We start from the raw sequence: 19,861 nt of genomic DNA, 5'->3' as shown, positions 1-19,861 counted from the left end.
TTACTTTTAATGTCAAAAACAGCACTTTAGCTTGCCCTAGTGTCCTGTATTAATCCTGCTAGTCTTCAGTTTGTATGAACATAATCAATAGGATTGGCCCTCTTATGAATACCATGTGAACTCATGGACCATTTTATGACCAAAAACTGTATTGTTTATAACTAGATTATTGTACCTCCAAATGTGCAGTAGTCTTCTATGATTGCTATTTTTCTTCCCTATAGCAAATTTACCTTAGCTAGGATGTTTACCTAAGCTACTTCATACCAACATGGGTGTATGGGTGTAATTTCAGATTTTGATGTGCAGGGGCAGGCAAGAGAGGATCTGCATCAAGGGTCTGGGGGTACCAAATGATATAAATCAAAAGTGACATGGGCCTTCTGTAAGTCTTAATAACACATTTTTCTTCTATCGGTAACAAAGAAAAAAAAAATACTATTTAGCAAAGAGGATACTCAATTAATTTCAAAAACATTCACCACGTAATAAACAATACACACAAATCAAACAAACATAAAGTCAGGTACTGGTGCTTGGCTTTTCATAAAGCTGTCAGTGATGAGTTGCTGCAGATAACTGTAGATTAGTATTGACTAGCTTTTGGGCTGGTTAAGGTGGATTTTGCATATTTTTGGCTTTTCTCTGCCAGCTTTGCCACCTATGTTTTCAGTGCCTGTCCCCCCTCTGCTCTCCACAAACTTTGCGCCCAGCACAGGAGGCTCAATCTCGTAGTTGAGCCACGTGCTATTCCAACAGCTCTATGCATCATGTCAATCAGCTGCTTGTGAATTTGAATGCGCTTTGACCCTTTCTGATTAAGTTTATTACCATACTAAATTTAGAACCATAAATTTACCCAATCTATTAAATTTAGAACCACTCACTTACTATGTAGTTTATTGAAATAATATTTGCTAGGGGGCTCACTGTACCAATTAACCTATACTACAAGCCACCACCAGAACTAAGAATTATCCACAAGTACTGAAATAAATAAATAACAATAATATCAGTGGAAAATTCTTTTGTGATGATTCTTTTTGTGACGATTCATCAGTGGACAATTCTTTTTGACGATTAGTATTGACTAGCTTTTGGGCTGGTTAAGGTGGATTTCGCATGTTTTCGGCTTTTTTATGTCAGCTTCGCCACTAATGTTTTCAGTGCCTTTCCCCCCTCTGCTTTTCCCAGACTATGTGCCCAGCAGGAGGCTCAATCTCATAGTTGAGCCACCTGCTATTCCAATAGCTCCATGCATCATGTGATTTAGTTGCTTATGAATTTTGAATGCACTTTGACTCTTTCTGATGAAGTTTATTACCATACTAAATTTAGAACCATACATTTACCCAATCTATAATTTTAGAACCACTCACTTACTATGTCTATTTTATTTAAATGCTATTCAATTTTCTTATTAAATTTATTCACTAGGGGGTTGACTGTACCAATTACCTATAGTACAATCCACCGCTAGAACTAACAATTACCCACAAGTACTGACGTTTTATCTGAACTTTTATAAACTGATATGTTTATATGTTTATGATGTGTTATTTATTTACATTAAAACATATGGAGTTATTGTTGGCTTTGGTTAACCTAAAGGACTTGCTTACAGTTTAGACAGTAAAGAAAGATTTTTACTTTTCAATTGTCTATTTGTTAATTAGGAGCTTATGCCCCTAAGAGTAACTTTTTAAAATGTATTTTTCTTGGTTTCCCTTTGCATAATACATTCAAATAAATAAATAAGAATAATATCAGTGGGCCATTGTTTAAACAGAAAAGAATATTCATGTTAGCTTTTTCATTGAAAATTGCATTCAAATTAATAAATAACATTAATATCAGTAGGTAACATTAAAGCAAAAGAAAGAATACGGGTTAAGTCTAAATATTTATTACAGATTCCTAAAATATACTGTAATATAATATTATAACATATATCCTGTGATATTTAAAAACGACAGATATGTATGTATTACGCAAAAATAACGTATGTATTACACAAAAAATTACACAAATAACGTATGTATTACACAAAAAATTACACAAAATAACGTGATGATTAAGTCTATTGTTACCTTGTGCAGAAGATAGCTAGAGCGACCAGGAAGAGTCGTATTGGCACCAGCTGGCCTGTAGGCCTTAAATTGCTGGACGTCTCAAAAGTCAATCAAATAATATCTATTATGTTATGAAATGTATTATGTATGTTGTATTATGTACTATTTGCAGTGTATGTGTAATGTTTTGTGTGTTTTATGAATGTGAAAATGTGCAGTTGGAAGCCGAAAGGAGCCCGTTCAGGATTCCAGGTGCGTTTTTATGAAGAAGAAGAAGAATCTGAACTTACAATACACGCTTAATCCAGGAATGAAAAATCATCGTTTCGACAGCGTTTACACACACTTGTTACAAAAAGTGTAGTTGTCACCTTTTGTAGTCGTTCTAGCGAATTCTTGGCGGCCGGTGTAGATGGCGCGTATCTGTTTTTGTAGACTTACTTTACCCTATCAAACTTTAAACAAAACCTCTGTGTCCGTAATTTTCGTCATATCGACAGAAATTTGATAAAAGTTAATTTAAAATATACCTCTTAACCTAGCAATTTTATGTATAGACAGAAAAATGAACCTGGCAATGCCAGTTTTTCACTAACTATCATTTTAGACTTACATAATAAATGATAAAATTTCCAAATTATTATGGGGGGAAAATGCCTCCCCACCCACCCGTTTTTATTAGTCCTGAGAGATGAGTTTCTGAGACTCCTAACATGTTTAGTTTAAAACGTCTGAATTTGTCTGTCAAAATGCCAATACGATAGTTTTGCGAGCTTTCGGCAGAGAAATTTATATTTTATAAATTATATTTATATTTTATATAAATAAAATATATAATAGAGAAAATTTATATAATAGAGAAATTAAAAGAAAATAAAATTAAATTTTAGAGAAAATAAAAGAAATATTATTAGAGAAATTAAATTCTTTTAAAGAAAAAGAAATTAATTCTTAAAAAAATTAGAAATTAATTCTTTATTAGAGAAAATAAAATATATATAAATAAATATATATAATATATATAAAATATATATAGAGAAATTTATATTTTATTTGAATTTTATCACCTAGCTGCCAGGAATATTTCCCGATAATTTGGACGAAGTAGACCCTTGTCCTGAACCTGGAAAAGCTATAAAAAAAAACCTAAAAAACCTTGAAAAAAAATTCTAGAGTAATGTAAAGCAAATGCTAAACGTATGCTAGTCTTTTGTTTAATAGATTGTTTTTACTTTAATTTTTGATTTCATGTATAATTCTCGGAAACTTATGTTGCATTTCAACCAAATATTTTTTAGCTCCATATTGCTGATGATTTCATACATGTTGTTCCATTTGACATTTTTTGAGCAAATTAATTCAAAAGAATTAATTTGTGTCTGTTTTGCATTAATCTTTGCTATAAAAATTAAAGCCCAATTAAACTGACAAGTTTGGATGTAAATTTTTTGTCTTTTACAGAGGCATGATCCAGGTACAAAGGCAGGAACTTTCGGGTGGGGGGGGGTCGCCCCCTCGTAGTTTTTAAAAATGCGTTAGAATGTTAAAAAATGTTAAATGTTGTATTTTTGGGTTCCTTTCCTAAAGCTTATTTAGTCATATTTCTTCTTTTTTACACAATTTTGTGCTAGTTAGCTACTTGAAAAATATTCTTGCATACATGGTTTGAACATTCCTAGCCGAGTGGTTAGTGCGCTGGGCTTGAAATCCTCTATCTTTGAGGACGGGGGTTCAAGTCTTGGTGTCACTGGTTATTTGGTTTGGAATGGGGGTCAGTGGTGTAACTCTGTACGCTCAGCCAAGAGTCGAACCAGTTTTAAATTGGTACCTAGAGAAATCTGGGGGGGATCACGGGAAGCATCGGATGATTTGCCCCCAACCACGCATTGCATTCCCGGCCGAAGACAGAGAATCAGGAGGTCGTTACCTGCGCTACGCAGATCATTGGGCCGCATCCGAAAAAGTATAAATTTTTTATGTATGGTAGAAATCTCAGCTAGTAAACATGTTTAAGAGGGTATTATTGAATGAATGAATTTACCCCCACCCCCCAAAAAAAGGTACTACATTGCCGTACGCCAAAAGAAGAACGGAAAGAAAGGAAAAATTATTCCTTACAAAAAGGCACTGAAAAAATTTTATGAGTACACAATGACTTCACAAAACATGAATCACTAGTTCTTTATATTGACAATATGACAATTTCTGACCCTCAGTTACTATAATTTAATACTAATTATGTTACTCTAAACGCTGTCGTAGAATAATTTTGATTTTTTCGTATGTATCGCAGGTTTCTCCCTTTGTTTACCAGAAATCCCTCTGTCATTAGGTCTAATAGACAAAAACAGTTGTTATGTCCGATTTTAAGGTATTATTGACCAATATCCATATTGTATTATTATATATTGTATATTGACCAATTTATTATTATACATATTGTATTATTGACTAATATCTGTCATTACGTCTAATAGACATAAACGGTTGTTATGTCCGATTTAAGGTAAAAGTAAAACAGTTCAAAATAGGGATGAAACCTTTTTATTGACAGTGAATGGATAAAAAATTATTTAACTGGATATTCCGAACACATATGCAGTGTTCATCATCAGCAGTAAAACTCTGATGATCAGAGTTTTATGCAGAGTTTCATCAACAGAGTTTTACTGCTGATGATGAACACTGCATATGTGTTCGGAATATCCAGTTAAATAATTTTATATTTATTCACTGTCAATAAAAAGGTTTCATCCCTGTTTTGAACTGTTTTACTTTCGTCATGGAAAGGCAGTGTGGTCTTCGAAGTTATCTACGATTTTAAGGTATTATTGACCAATATCCATATTGTATTATTATATATTGTATTATTGACCAATTTATTATTATACATATTGTATTATTGACCAATATCTGTCATTAGGTCTAATAGACATAAACGGTTGTTATGTCCGACTTTAAGGTATTATTGACCTATATCCATGTTTAAGCCCTATGTTAATTTGATATAAGCGAATATATGTAAGAATCTTGGTTTTCGCAGAAAGTTCGAACCCATTTCGATCATCCTGTGGATTCTATATTATTGTTTAATTTAGCCTTAATGGACAATTGCATGGAAGTAACTTTTTTTTTCTTCTCTGAAACTGCTCTTAAAAATTCGTGAAAAAGCAAGAAATTCTATTCTGGAAACAAGTTATTCAGTAACCAAACTGGTATCAAACAGTTCGTGGTAACGAACTGTAGTAAGGAGCGACCCGGCTCAATAGTAACCAAAACTCTAAAAAATGGAATTTTGATACCAATAGCTATATCAAAAGAATCGCATTTCAATGCTGGTTTTAAATATATAAGTTTCATCAAGTTTAGTCTTACCCATCAAAAGTTACGAGCCTGAGAAAATTTGCGTTATTTTAGAAAATAGGGGGAAACGCCCCCTAAAAGTCATAGAATCTTAACGAAAATCACGCCATCAGATTCAGCGTATCAGAGAACCCTATTGTAGAAGTTTCGAGCTCCTATCTACAAAAATGTGGAATTTTGCATTTTTTGCCAGAAGGCAGATCACGGATGCGTGTTTATTTGTTTTTTTGTTTTTTTGTTTTTTTTTTTTTGTTTTTTTCCCAGGGGTGATCGTATCGACCCAGTTGTCCTAGAATGTTGCAAGAGGGCTCATTCTAACGGAAATGAAAAGTTCTAGTGCCCTTTTTAAGTGACCAAAAAAATTGGAGGGCACCTAGGCCCCCTCCCACGCTAATTATTTTCCCAAAGTCAACGGATCAAAATTCTGAGATAGCCATTTTATTCAGCGTAGTCGAAAAACCTTATAACTATGTCTTTGGGAACGACTTACTCCCCCACAGTCCCCGTGGGAGGGGCAACAAGTTACAAACTTTGACCTGTGCTTACATATAGTAATGGTTATTGGGAAGTATACAGGCGTTTTCAGGAGGATTTTTTTGGTTTGGGGGAGGGGTTGAGAAGAGGGGGATATGCTGGGGGAACTTTCCTTCGAGAATCTGTAATGGGAGAAGAAAATTTCCATGAAGGGAGAGCAGGATTTACTAGCATTATTTAAAAAAAAAAACAATTAAAAAATAAAAGTGAAAAAGCTTTTTCAGCTGGAAGTAAGGAACAGCAATAAAACTTAAAACAAACAGAAATTATTACCCATATGAGGGGCTCGCCTCCTTCTAATACCTCGCTCTTTACGCTAAAGTATTTTCGGTAATTTCAACTACTTATTCTACGGCTTTTGTGATTCAGGGGGTCATTCTTAATGAATTGGGATAAAATTTAAGCTTTAGTGTAAAGAGCGAGGTACTGACGATGGGGCGAATCCCCTCATATATGTAATAAAAACATGAGAATACAAAAGTTCTTTACGTAAGCTAATTTATAAGTTACGTAAATCTTTTACCAATAAAAAGATTCGTAAAAAATTAAAAGTTCTAGTTGCCTTTTTAATTAACCAAAAAATCGGAGGGCAACTAGGCTTCGCCCCCCCTCTTTTTTTCTCAAAATCATTCGATCAAAATTATGAGAAAGCCATTTAGCCCCCCCCCCCAAAAAAATATGCAAATTTCGTTTTGATTATTCCTCTGCGGAGAGCCAAAATCAAAACATGCATTGATTCAAAAACGTTCAGAAATTAAATAAAAAAAACGAGTTTTTTTAACTGAAAGTAAGGAGCGACATTAAAACTTAAAACTCACAGAAATTACTTCGTATATGAAAGAGGCTGCTTCCTCATCAACGCCCCGCTCTTTACGCTAAAGTTTGACTCTTTCTCTCAATTCTTCTTTCTAAAACAGTAAAAAACTTTAGCGTAAAGAGCGGGGCGTTGATGAGGAAGCAGCCTCTTTCATATACGGAGTAATTTCTGTGCGTTTTAAGTTTTAATGTCGCTCCTTACTTTCAGTTAAAAAAACTCGTTTTTTTTATTTAATCTAATCTAGAATCACTTTATATTCATTCATATGCATATTTCAAGGCACTTAGATTTACTCCATTTTTGTTGCTGATCTTTCTTCTTGTCAGTGGAAACAAGAAGACCATTACAAGATATATCAAAAGAAGAAACTGAATAATACTTGCATTTAAATTATGACAAAACATATCTTCAGGTTGTATATATAGCATATATGATAAACTAATTATTCGATTGCTAAAAATTATCTCGGAGTTTTCAGTTCATATTTTGATATAAACGGCTTTCATATGAAGTGCTCTTAGTAAAAAAGAGTAAAGAATACGGCATCGGAATTTACAGTCCCTACCAATGGTGCTGATCTCTGTTTCGTGACTCTTGAGCCAGGAAACGCAGTGGGAGGGGGGAGGCTGGGCAAGTCCTGTGCTTTTGCACACCCTTCCTGTTTACCTTCTCCAGATTTCTCCAGGTACTCCATTTAGACTGGGTTGATTCAGGCTGAGCTGACAGAGTCACGCTATTGACCCAAGTTCCAAACCAAATAGCCAGCGACACTTTAGTCTTTGTCTGTTAACTTAGTCTTTGGCGGAAAATAGTCAAAACATGAGAAAAAAACAAACAGAACCTCTGCCAGCGGATGAAAATGGATTTGAAGAATCCATCTTTCTCATTTCTCTAGTTTGTCAATGATCTTCCTAATACCCACAGATTTACTCTTTTTTTGTCGGTAACCAATCTGTCTATCACTTTATTAATGCAAATGATATACAATTTCCTTTTAGTCTGCCTCTAAGTCAGGTTTCTTTTTTCTTTTTCTTTTTCTTATAGAGAGAAAATATTTATTATTAAACAAAAACAGCAATAGCAGCCACCCCGAGAATTAAAAAACTTGTCCGAGGGGGTAGCAAAACTACATTAGAAAATAATACAGGACAAAGAAAAAAAAAATATAAAACCAATAGTACGACCTAATCGGCACCACAAGCCTTAAAACAAACAAATTCAACAACACAAATAAAATCATACCCCTAGAGGCCAAAACAAGTTACTCAATTATTTATTTCCCCCCCCCCCCCCCCCAAAGAAAAAAAGCTAGAACAAAAGAACTAAAATTCATACTTAGTAAACAGGATTTCTTTTATTTCTTTCTTGAAAAAAAAAAAATCACTATTATTTTTTAAACTCTGGTCTAGATTATTCCAACTTCTAATCCCTCTATGAAGCACAGAAAACGTCGACCGTGTCGCAACAACCAATGGAATATTAATCTTTCCAGAAGATCGAGTGTCATAATTGTGGATCATGGCCTTTACCTGTATATATTGTTTACCGTAGCTGATGCCCATGCCTTATCTATTCTTTACCCATGCCCCAACTGAGGTCAGTCATGAGGTGCAACTTGGAATATGGAAAAAGGACAACCTTTTGGCTTCTTGTCTTTCTAATCTATGTTTTTTTCGCACTGCTGCCTTTCTACAGCAAAGTATTACGGGGTGATGTTGTGGGGTTTAGTTCGCATAATAAATTAACCCATCAACTGACATAATTTATCTTCGACTTTAATTCATATTTAATTAGTAATTAAATGAATAAATTAATAAGTAATTAATTGATATAAATTACTTTCTTTTAGCTAGTTGCCTTGGCCTTTGGTGGAAAAAAGTCAAAACCTGCAAAAAAACAACAAAATCTTCAGCCAGTTGGTGAGAATGGATTTGAAGATTGGAAGAAAAAAGATGAAGAGGTAACATTCCCCCCCCTGTTCTTTTAGCATCAATATTTGTAACTGATGTATTTATAGAATTCGTTTCGTTGTCCTAATTCCAGTTTGTTGCAGGAGAAATTGGCAGTTGTGAACATCTTAACAATATTTATTGTACTCAGAAGTACCGAAAAATCTCAAGTGTAATTAATTTATTCTCAGCGGAAATACCAGTCTTTTTTTTGTCAGTTGTATACATTTTTTGAGCTGTGATTTTTGTGAGTTGTTTATTTTTTTTTTACAATTATTGTTTTACATTGTGCACAGGTCAACATTACTAATTTCTAAAAGTTTCTCCAACTGGCTATTATAGTGGTATTTGTTAAAAGATGCTGATAACTGATAACTATGTTACTTTGCGTCTAGGTTATACATTTTTGAATCCACAGGTATCGTATTTTGAAATGTTTCATTTACTAAGTCTTGAATTTTGCACAATGGATTGAACATTTTTCGGTGATTTATTTTGTTGCTCAGTTGAATCAGCAACTTTTCGTTTAATAATTTGAAATTTTGTGGCAACACCGTTAACATCAAAAGTATATTTACAAATTCTGTAGAGGGTTTCTTTTTAAATGATAAAGAAAAAAAAAACAAGAACAAAGAAAACAAGAAAATAAGAGCAAACATGAGTGCTATCCATGCCTAAAAGTGCAAAAAGTGCAGCACAGAATATATAGCTACAGCAGTGTTCCGTTGGATTCCCTTGTTAATAGGGATATGCTGGACTTTGAAATCTTTTTGTAGATTGGGGTTTGGAACCTCTGTCGCAAACTATTATGATATGCTAAATTTGAAGTTTGGTCGCTCCCCTGGATGGGGCGTGGTCTCCCTTTCCTACAATTAGGCACGTTTTCTCCGGCCAGTGGCCTTTGAGTGATTTTAATTTAATAAATTGAAAATTTTTACAGTCACTATGAAAAAGCTGATGCTTATACGAATGTATGTATTTTTGTCAAAGTTCCATTTTTAAGGTTTTGGTTACTATTAGCACTAGTCAATCTTCATGTACAGTTTGTTATAAGGATTTTTTTATGCGTAATACAGCCCTTCAAAATGAACGAGTTTGACGTGCCTGTTATATAGTATAAAAAATTGGTGTCGTGGGCCCAAGTATTTCTTGCCCTAGGTTAATTTCCTGCTTGACCTTTTGGTATATCCGTCCTTGAAAAGGTAAAAGGATGGACTCGAGCGATAGATTCGGCATTTAGTTTGTAATAAAATCACATTGCCCGAAGGTACCGTATTTAACCCAAACTATTATGACATGAATAGTTTCCAATAAGGCACGTTCTGTGAATGAGCGATCACATATTGCCGAAGATTGTCCTTTTTGGCTAACCGTCTAGGGCTAAACGGAAAGCAGTTTATCCATGGCTGGGGCCTCAGGCGGCTTGGAGCTGCGGTGAGTTGCTAGTAGTAGTAGTAGTATTGTGGGATCCAGGCATACAAGTTTGATTTTTACTCTTCAAGTTGTTTATTAAATGACCTTAGACGCACGTGAGAATTCATTTGAATTTGTCGTGGAATAACTAGGTCCTTTATTTTATAAAATTATTTTTACAAAAAATATGGTTTTGGGATATGTGTTTAACATTTAGCTGTAACAATCCTAGCATTCAAATATCCCTTGTATGTATATATTTAGCTGTTTATATACTTCCTGGCATAGGCTGTTTGTTTGGATGGGGGGGGGGGGTATTTGAAGGCAAATCTTATGAAAACACACTAAATAGTGGTGAAATTCATATAGATCTCAAAATTTTGTTCATTGGCCTTCAAGCTTTCTCTACCTGTATACATTCTTGAACTAAAATGGACTATTCTTTTTTTTCTAGTTCGTAGAGGAGTCATATAAGAGTCAGTTGGAGCAAGCGCTATTAGCCTCTAAAATTGCCTTTGAAGAAGATAAGACGAGGTCGGAAGACACCAGTGAAGGGAAAAAGGAAAATAAGAAGAAGAAGAAACCTGCTAAAATGACAATTGGGGAGTTTCAATCTGCTCCAGGCTCGCAGGTAAATTTTCTCCTGGGCTCTTTATATAAAAGTGCGATAGTGCATGTTAAACTGGTTACAATGGATTTGCTCGAGAAGCCGTCTGTCAATAATGATAATTAATAATTTTTATTATTTGGGTTCTAAAACGCCTGGTAGTAAAACAATTTGATCAATTTCTGTAATATAGGTGTAGGAAGAACTAAAACAATAACTTTTTTTGCTTATTATCAGCATATAGAGGATACAATTTGCAGTTATTGTCGCATTTTAAGGCGGAAGGTAATATTTATTTTCGGTGGGAATCAGCATAAGATCCATTCTGCTCGGTACCAATAGATGACGGGCTTGACAGGCTTTTTCCAACACAATCTGTTAGTACCAGCTTCTTCTGCGATCTTCAGCCAATCCTTCTCCCAGCGACGCCCATGTTAGCGGAAACTACCCTAAGAACATAGACCGTTCTTGAATATCGTCCAGGGGTTCTTCTTCTAGCCGCTAAGTCTGCCTTTTTGATTTTGGAAGGAGATCGCAGGATACGGTGTAGGTTAGTTTTTTTAGTGACCAAGCAATTTCAGCAGTCAATTTTTACGATTACCGAGAGGAGATCTTTCTGGGTACTGCGCCGTCGAATATCAGCGCCTGATATGTAAGGTCATCAGCAGGAATGTTGATTGTTTTTGATACAACGGTTGCCGAATGCTTCTAGGTTGACAATTTTTTTTCGGCCTTTAGAGGCCGAGTTTCACAGTCATATAGACAAATATATCCAACGGTTGCATCATATATGTCCATCTTAATTTTTTACTGATATCATACACCTATGCTTTTACTTTTCGTGCTGCCATCTCAATCTCTACACCTCTATTCGAGTTAAGATAATGTCGGGGTTAGCGCAGCTCTTCTATAGTACAGACGACTTTGCCATCTAGTTTGATCTCTGGCTCCTTTGGGTGTTGGTTTTTATCAATTGTTTTGGGTTTGCTGACCATGAAAGGTCATTAAAACATAAAAAAAAAGGGAAAACGAGTGAATATATACAATATAAAGGCATTGCCTGATCAATGCTTAAAAAGAGAGAAACTGTCAAGATTTTTGTATATGTTTTTTTTTCAGTGCCATTAGGAATCCTTCATAAATAAAAAGTGATTTGGTTGTTGTCCAGTCAATGATAGAGCTAAGTAGGACTGGGGAAAAGAAAAACCCTTGTTTAACTCCTGATTCATCGTTAATTGAAATGATTCAACGTCAGGAATTCGGACTCGCGTAGCTGTGGACTGGTAGACCATTTTAAGTATTCCAATCAGCTCTGTCATGATGCCGTTTCTGCCATGCTCTTCCAAAGCTTGGCTCTGATATGGAAATCGAACGCATAGTCAATAAGGGTTATGATAAATGACATATGGGAACGTTCACACTGTTGTAAATCAAATGGAGTGTAAAAATAAACTTTTTTGCAGCGTCTACCACGCCTGAAATCTATTTATTCCGGTCTTGTAAGCCTTTGTCTGAGAGGGCGCGGGTTCGAATCCCGGTGTACCCAATAGTTTAGTTTGGGACAGGGGTCGGTGGCGTGACTCTTTAAGCTTAGCCAGAGTCGACCCAGCTCTAAATGGGTACCTGGAGAAATCTGGGGAAGGTAAACAGGAAGGGTGTGCGAAAGCACAGGATGGTTGGCCCCCAACCCCCCATTGCACTTCCTGGCTGAAGGGCCAAGAAACGGAGATCAGCACCGCCGGTAGGGACTGTAAAGTCTAATGCCGTATCCTTTACCTTTTTTTTACAAGCTTTTCTCGGTGGTCTTTGAAGGGGTTGAGAACTATTATACAAAAATCTTCAATGTATGATGTATCAGTGATATATCAGAGTAGTTGGACCGTCTTATCGCCTTTTTGTAGACTGGTGTCAGCACTGAGAGCTCCCAATCTTTCGTTGCCCACATCTCAAGAAACAGGTTTTTGAGTCGACATATGAGAGTCGGGGAATAGTTTTATATTTCGACAGGGGTGCCATCCTTTCCATAGGGATTTTTGTTCTGTATATTTCTAAGCGCTCGAAGAACATCATTTAGCGTTGGTGGCTGTAGATCTATCTGGCCCAACCGATGTATTCAAGCATCAGGTAGGTCAGAGGAGACTTTGGAAGGGTTAAGTAGCTCAGAAAAATACTTTTTTCACTTCTCTGAGCGGGCTTCCTCTGTCTGGATAAGATTATCCCTTCTTTTCTCGCTTCGGGGTCCCAATCTTAGCTTGGGAAAGCTGAAGCTCGTCAAGCCCATTTCCCACCCAGGAGAATGAATTATGGGGGAGGGGGGCTAAGGTATAAGCGTAAATATAAGCGTAAAAAGTGTAAAAGGTATAAGCGTAAAAGCGTAAATATAAGTACTTGTAATTGGAATGTGGTTCAATCCCGCTTTCTAGGGCTGTAATGAAAGAGACAGATTGCCGAAGATTGTCCTTTTCGGCCAACAGTCTTGGCCAAACAAAGCAGGTTGTCCTTGTCTTGTGTGGGAGGACGTCATAAAGAAAGATTTAAAGGAAATGGGAACTTTCTGGGAGAGTTCAAAAAGAGAGGCTTTGAAGAGATTGGGATGGAGGAGGAGTGTGGGTAGCAGTGTTGGCTTTAGGCGGCTTGGTGCTGCGGTGAGTTGTTAGTAGTAGTAGTAGTAGTATCCTTTATTGAGACAACTTTGTAAATATGTAATTATAAAATAAAATAAAACCGCCTTTTTTTGTGGGCTAGTTTATCCAAAACGTCTTCTGCATTGACTAGAACATCCCTATGTATGGATAATAAGGCCAATCCACTTAGCCGTTCCTGACAAAAGGCACTCCTGGTATAAGATTCAACTCTTCTCAGGGTAAAAAAGAAAGCTCGCACGTAGCCGTAGTGACGGGAATCGTTACAGTCAAAAATTGATGTAGAGTAGGGACAATCTTCCTATCACATTCTTTTAAGCACGTATGAAATATTTTGGTGCCACGTTTCCTAACAATATCCACATTCTCCTCAACAGAGCTAACTTAGCGTGCAACCTTCCCCTATAGCTGTCTACGTCATGATACCAAAAATTGGTCAGAGTATCTGATATATGCTTTGTTGATCTTCATCAATCGAAATACAGTGCTGAGGAAGTAGGTATTGTAGTGACTTTCTGTGACTAAGGATTCGCTGAGACAGCTGCTGCAGAGTAGTTGATAAATGGGATTACAATAGAAAGTCGGTAATACGTTTCAGGATCCTTTTACGCTGTTGCTTAGTTATCCCTATAAGTTTGTATAGGAGCTCCTCTGGGCATTCTAATGCTGATTTAAGCACCTTGAGTGAGTTCAGTCCCTACAGTAAAAAGAGGGTGAAACGTTGCTTCACTGCTCCCTCTCTCATGTTTCTATCTTGCTCATAAGGTCCTCTGTGTGTTTGAGAAAATATACGATATTTATAGTTTCCGATTGCAAAAACGTCGATAAATTGTGTGGCAGACTAAAAGCTTTACTGACAGTAACCATAGCTACAGCATGACTGCTTCTCTCAGTAGCAGATTGTAAAGAATAAGCTTTGCTTGAAGATTCAGAAGCTGAACCAGGATGTTCTTGAATTTCCCTCATAGCCTTACAGATAATAATGAACATTTCTTTAAACAAAATGATTGCTTTTAACTGCCCCATCCCTCTAGTCTCGCAAAATGTGCTCAATTTTATCTTTTTTACAATAAGGTTATTTTCGTGAACAGTTTGTTTGAAAATTGCAAAGCAATAAGATTATTTTCGTGAACAGTTTGTTTGAAAATTGCAAAGTGTTTTAGGGGAAATTCTAATTCTTTCAAAGTTCCGAGACAATTTCTCATAACACGTATTTGTATAATTGACAGAGGGCTAAGCTTAAGGAGTGACTTGCATAGTGAACATAGACTGCATGGGGAAATATTTCACAGACTATAGTTGCACAACCTTGAAACTGGCCGCTCATAGATGAAGCTTTATCACAACTTCACCCCCTTAAGTATTTTAAATTGCTTCTCATTTCAACTGAGGTTTGTATCAACCAACTAATGTCTGCTATCAACCAACTGTATCTTTTTGAAAAAGTCTATAATTGTTTATTTCGGTTTTGAAATGATGGACGACTAATTAACAAATTAAAAATTAACTAATTACAGCGTTCGGACCCTCCTATAAATTCCAATAAATTCCTATATTCTAATGCACTCCTATAAAATGCCTATATTTTGGCTAAAATCCTATTATTCCTATATTTTCGGCTGAAGACCACTAAGAACATTGCTCATGATTTGCAATTTTCACTTCTCTTTAAGTAAGCCAAGATGTGCTTTTCTTTTTGCTTTTGACTCTGTTGCAGACTGAGCAGTCTTTCGGTGTAGACCGATGTATGCAAATTATAGTTTCAGAGTTTCCGAATGATCTTACTTCTTGCGCCTTTTAGGTAGAGAGCACTGTACCATCTGATCCTATTCCTAAAACAAATGGTTCTCCTGAAATCGATGATCTTTTCGAAAGAGTACACCAAGAGGCAAAAAATATAGTTAAAAAAGAAGCTACGCGAGTCAAAGAAGTTTTAGATGAGGTCAGTTTTTGTACTCTTTTCCCTCTTTATGTTTTTATTCCTCTTCTTCCTCTATCTCTCTTTTTGTCTCTCCTTTTCTACCCCTCTCTCTCACTCCTACCCTCTCTCATTTTTTTTCTCTCTCTCTCTCTTTTTGTCTCTCTCCTTTTCTACCCCTCTCTCTCACTCCTACCCTCTCTCATTTTCTCTCTCTCTCTCTCTCTCTCTCTCTCTCTCTCTCTCTCTCTCTCTCTCTCTCTCTCTCTCTCTCTCTCTCTCTCCCCTCTCTCTCTCTCTTCTCTATCTTGGATAATCAATAAATGAGATGTACGGTTTCAGTTACAATCACATAAATGTCAATTTAGGAAATTATCTGCAAGATGTCACTCGTAAGTAAAATAGCTCATAGAGCCTTGTGCTCTATGACCTTTTGAGAATGTCCTTTCAATATAGGCCGAATATTCAAAGAAGATTGAAAAAATTAGTTCTATATTGTGTTGAAACTGAATCTAGAAATCACAACACATTAGAGCCATTTTGTTCTACACAATTGATAGATCCAGAAATTACGTCTTTGAGGATGCCCCCCCCCCCCCACCCACAGCCCTTAGGGCAAGGTAAATTATGCCCTGGGGGTATATAAGGTACATATAGAAAGGGTGATCGTATAGCCTTTGGAGGGGGCTCATTGGATTCGTAATCAATAGTTATAGTAACCTTTTTAAGACTCAGAGTGATCGGAGGGTGGATACCCCCCATAACACCTCATATTTTCAATCATTAGAAAGGCTAGAAATCATTAGATAATGTGATTTCTAGCCTTTCTTGACGTTGAGGCTTGTTTCAGAAATCACGTTTTAGATTACTTGACGCTTGATAAAACTGAAAGTAAGGAAGGATGGATTAGGTAAATAGATGAACACCAAAAATTGGATTGAAATGTTACTATTTGGGATCTAAAGTACTTACTCACATTCTTATTCTTACTATAAGCTACCATGCTTTACGGTGATGCAATAGGCTACAACTTTTTCTCTAAGCCTATATCTTGCTAAGAACTGGATCAAAATTAAAGTACTTGAATGTTGAGTTCTACTTCAGATTTTTCTCCTAAAAAGCAAAATGTATTATTCCCTAAAGTAACAATGAGTAGCTCAACAGAGATATAGCTGTCTACCTGGAGAAGGGAGGAGGCTTCTACCTAACACGAAGGTTCATTATTGTGGTCTTTAGTTGATCCAGAATTGCTACTAGATCACTAAAAAATTGTCAGGTTTTTCAAGTAACTGAAAAGTTTTTGTCGTTTGATTAGCAATATTGTAAATTATTCTCACGGTAGTATACCCCCCCCCCCCTCCGCTCAAGATTTGTCTGAATAGGCTTCTACAGAAAACTAACAGTAAAGGCATAAAATGAGTTTTTTTTTTTACGTTTTGTCCCTCCCCCTGAAAATAATTTTCCACTGAAATAGATATTTTCTTTAAATAGCAGAGTCAGGTGATTGAAACTTCCAGGATCCAGCTCAAACATCAAATCCTGAAAATCTCTGGAAAAAATTTCAATGACTTAGCTCACCCTATTTAAAATATTAAATAACCATTTGATCTTAAAATATTAAAAGTTAAAATCTGTTAAAATATTTAAGAAGGTTTATCTGGAAAGTGATTGTGCACCCTTTGATTTTTCTTTTCTATTTGACAATAGGCACGACTATGTTGCGGCAATCGTCGCAACATAGTAAAGAACGAACTCATAGTAAACAAAAATTCCAAAATTTTGAGAGAGGAAAAGGTTTTGAGAGAAGGAGAATCGCTATTTGAAGCTAATTCAAAAATGGTAATTTATATTTCAACTAATCTTGATAATAAAAGTACGTTGTGAAAACAAATTTATATGAATTTTGACAAATAGCGTGAATCCCCTTACAAACGAAATGGGATCGAAATGAAAAACAGCACCATCATAGCCAAAAACCCCTTTCAGGAGAATTACAATCCCCATCTTGAGCAACAAGGAAAATCACTTGGTGCATGGCAAGCAGTGACGGGTCTCCCTTTTTTAACAGAATAACTATCTCTTCATTTTTGCAATGGCATTGTAAATATACGAGACGTCTGTACGTCATGATAATGGTAGTTTTTGAAGCAATAATAATTATTGTCGGGTAATTGTTGTTGAAACACTATTTTGAATTAAAGAATCATTTGAGAGTAATTTACGAGGGTTGTATTTTTTCTTTTTATTTAGTTCTGATTTTTTTTTAACTTGTTATTTATCCTTAAAGAAAAAAAAAGTTTTGACCGAAAGTAACGTACAATCAAGGCGTAACACATCGAATCAAAATTTGAAATAGCTATTTTGTTCAGCATATTTGAAACTCATTAGTTATGTTTCTCGGGATGTCAAAGCTTCATACCCTCGGGGCAAGGAATGAAAGCCATGTAGTTTGCCAAATGTTAGCAGATAGTATTTGTTATTGAAATAGGTAGGAACGTTTTACCTTTAGTATCCAAAAAGACGAAGAATATTCAGGTGAACCATTCAGAGAATGTTGACGGAAATATTGGACTAAATCAAAACACTTTATCTGAATAGAGGTCATCAAACGGCATACCTCAGGAATGACTGAGCGTGTTAAATTTGTAGTTTCAAAAACTGATGAAGGGGGTAACTATTTGACCAAAAAGGAAATATCTGCTGGTTACTACTACTACTACTGCCACTACTATTACTGCTGCTACTCCTGCTACGTCTTGTCTACATAATCGCATTTTTCATAATATGTTCATGCCAATGATTTAGCAGAATTTCTTTTTTTAGCCATTGATCGCCGGCACTGCTCGCATTGCTCACTTGGAAGAGGAGGTTAGGTTACGTGATGAGGAGGTTAAGCTTTTGAAAGGAGAAGTAGTACGCTTAAAGGAAGAATTAACCAGCTCGAAATCAAAAATTAAAAAGCTTTGCACTATCCTAGGCCAGTCAGAAAGTAAGTTCCATTTTTGGATTCCCCAAACTGAATACTTTGTTTTTATTTTTTAACTTACATATACATATTTATAATTATATATATATATATATATATATATATATATATATATATATATATATATATATATATATATATATATATATATATATATATGTATATATAATTATATTTTTTGTTCGTATTTTTTATTATTTCCATTACTTCGTCTGAATTTAAAGATACTAAATAGGAATTTTCCATTATTTATATTCACTCTATATTCAATCGTTGGTTTTGATGCTTCAGAATTATTTAATTAATTTGTATATAGATTTTTATTTCCATTAAATTCAACAATTAAAAAAAAGTAATCAAAAGCTAAACCTAGGCTAGCGATAGCCGCTAGCGAAAGCCGCCTAGGGGCTCTCGATCGGTCTTGTAAAAAAGAGTTTAACAAAGCCCAAACCTCCTACATTTCAATGCTGAATAAAACAATGAATATATTATGGCAAACAATTTAATTTTGTCCGTTAAGGGGCACTAGTGAAACTGAGCTGAACTTTATAGCCAAGAAGGCATATTTAACTTGAAAAATAATATTTATCAGTACATTCAAATTGTTCGATAACTATTTTGACTTACCAATAACAAAATTTTTAAGTTAGTATAATACCTTGGGGTTGAGCAGCTAGTAGCCCCCTCATATTTAGGACACTCCTAGATATGGTATTGAAAAAGAATATAAATCAAAAATTCTACTCTAAGAAAAGAGTAAAACTGAAGTTCGACATTAAAACACAAAGAAAAACCATTTACACTATACAAGAATGAGAGTGTGCCCTCTCATCCCACCCCTCTCCCATTTCTGATAAACCTTCTTATTGTTCTCAGTTACCGCGCTTGTACCACATAAGCTCAAATGGTTTCTCCATTTTGTAATTACAACTTTACTTCTTTGGCGTTTTGTTATAAAATACATTGCTTCATGGGTAGACAACCCTTTAGTCTGAAGAACAGCCAAGTAGTGAACGAGTCCTAGGATATACGAGCTTTATCCTCTTCGAACGGATTTTTGGGATCCCAATTTCTTTCGTGAGACCTTCACTGGCTGGTTTGAAGAATGCTCTAATATTTTCCAGTAATCATTAATCATTAATTTTCATAGGTTGGACTTCTGTCAAGAAATGTAGTCAGCTTTTTCTAAGATTTCTAATCTGTTACGGTGGTAACTTTTCCAAACTATTAAATAATTATCTTTTATATAAAAACGCAAGTGACATAAAGCAATCGCAAATTCTGCCGGTCTGTCGGTCCCGGTTTTGCTACTTTGGGCACTTCCAGGTAAGCTAGGACGATGAAATTTGGCAGGCGTATGAGGGACCAGACCAGATTAAATTAGAAATAGTCTTTTTCCCGATTTGACCATCTGGGGGGGGGGGAGTAGGGGCGCGTTAATTCGGAAAAATTGAAAAATTGAAGTATTTTTAACTTACGAACGGTTGATCAGATCTTAATGAAATTTGATATTTGGAAGGATATCGCGTCTCAGAGCTTTTATTTTAAATCCCGACCGGA

At 35.5% G+C, this 19,861-nt stretch overlaps 1 protein-coding gene across 1 annotated transcript in view; it reads left to right on the top strand.

Moving 5' to 3' along the window:
• Positions 1-19,861, top strand: part of LOC136030902 (G kinase-anchoring protein 1-like) — a 42,899-nt gene that overhangs the window by 7,392 nt on the left and 15,646 nt on the right. Inside the window, exons 3-6 of the mRNA XM_065709994.1 lie at positions 8,636-8,746; positions 10,603-10,779; positions 15,199-15,339; positions 18,139-18,304. Coding sequence (XP_065566066.1) covers positions 8,636-8,746; positions 10,603-10,779; positions 15,199-15,339; positions 18,139-18,304 — 595 coding nt within the window. The remainder of the gene's footprint in view (positions 1-8,635; positions 8,747-10,602; positions 10,780-15,198; positions 15,340-18,138; positions 18,305-19,861) is intronic.

Source organism: Artemia franciscana, chromosome 9 (genome assembly GCF_032884065.1).
Source record: "Artemia franciscana chromosome 9, ASM3288406v1, whole genome shotgun sequence".
NCBI lineage: Eukaryota > Metazoa > Arthropoda > Branchiopoda > Anostraca > Artemiidae > Artemia > Artemia franciscana.
Note: the sequence above shows the minus strand (reverse complement) of the source record. Positions and strands in the feature narration are given on the sequence as shown.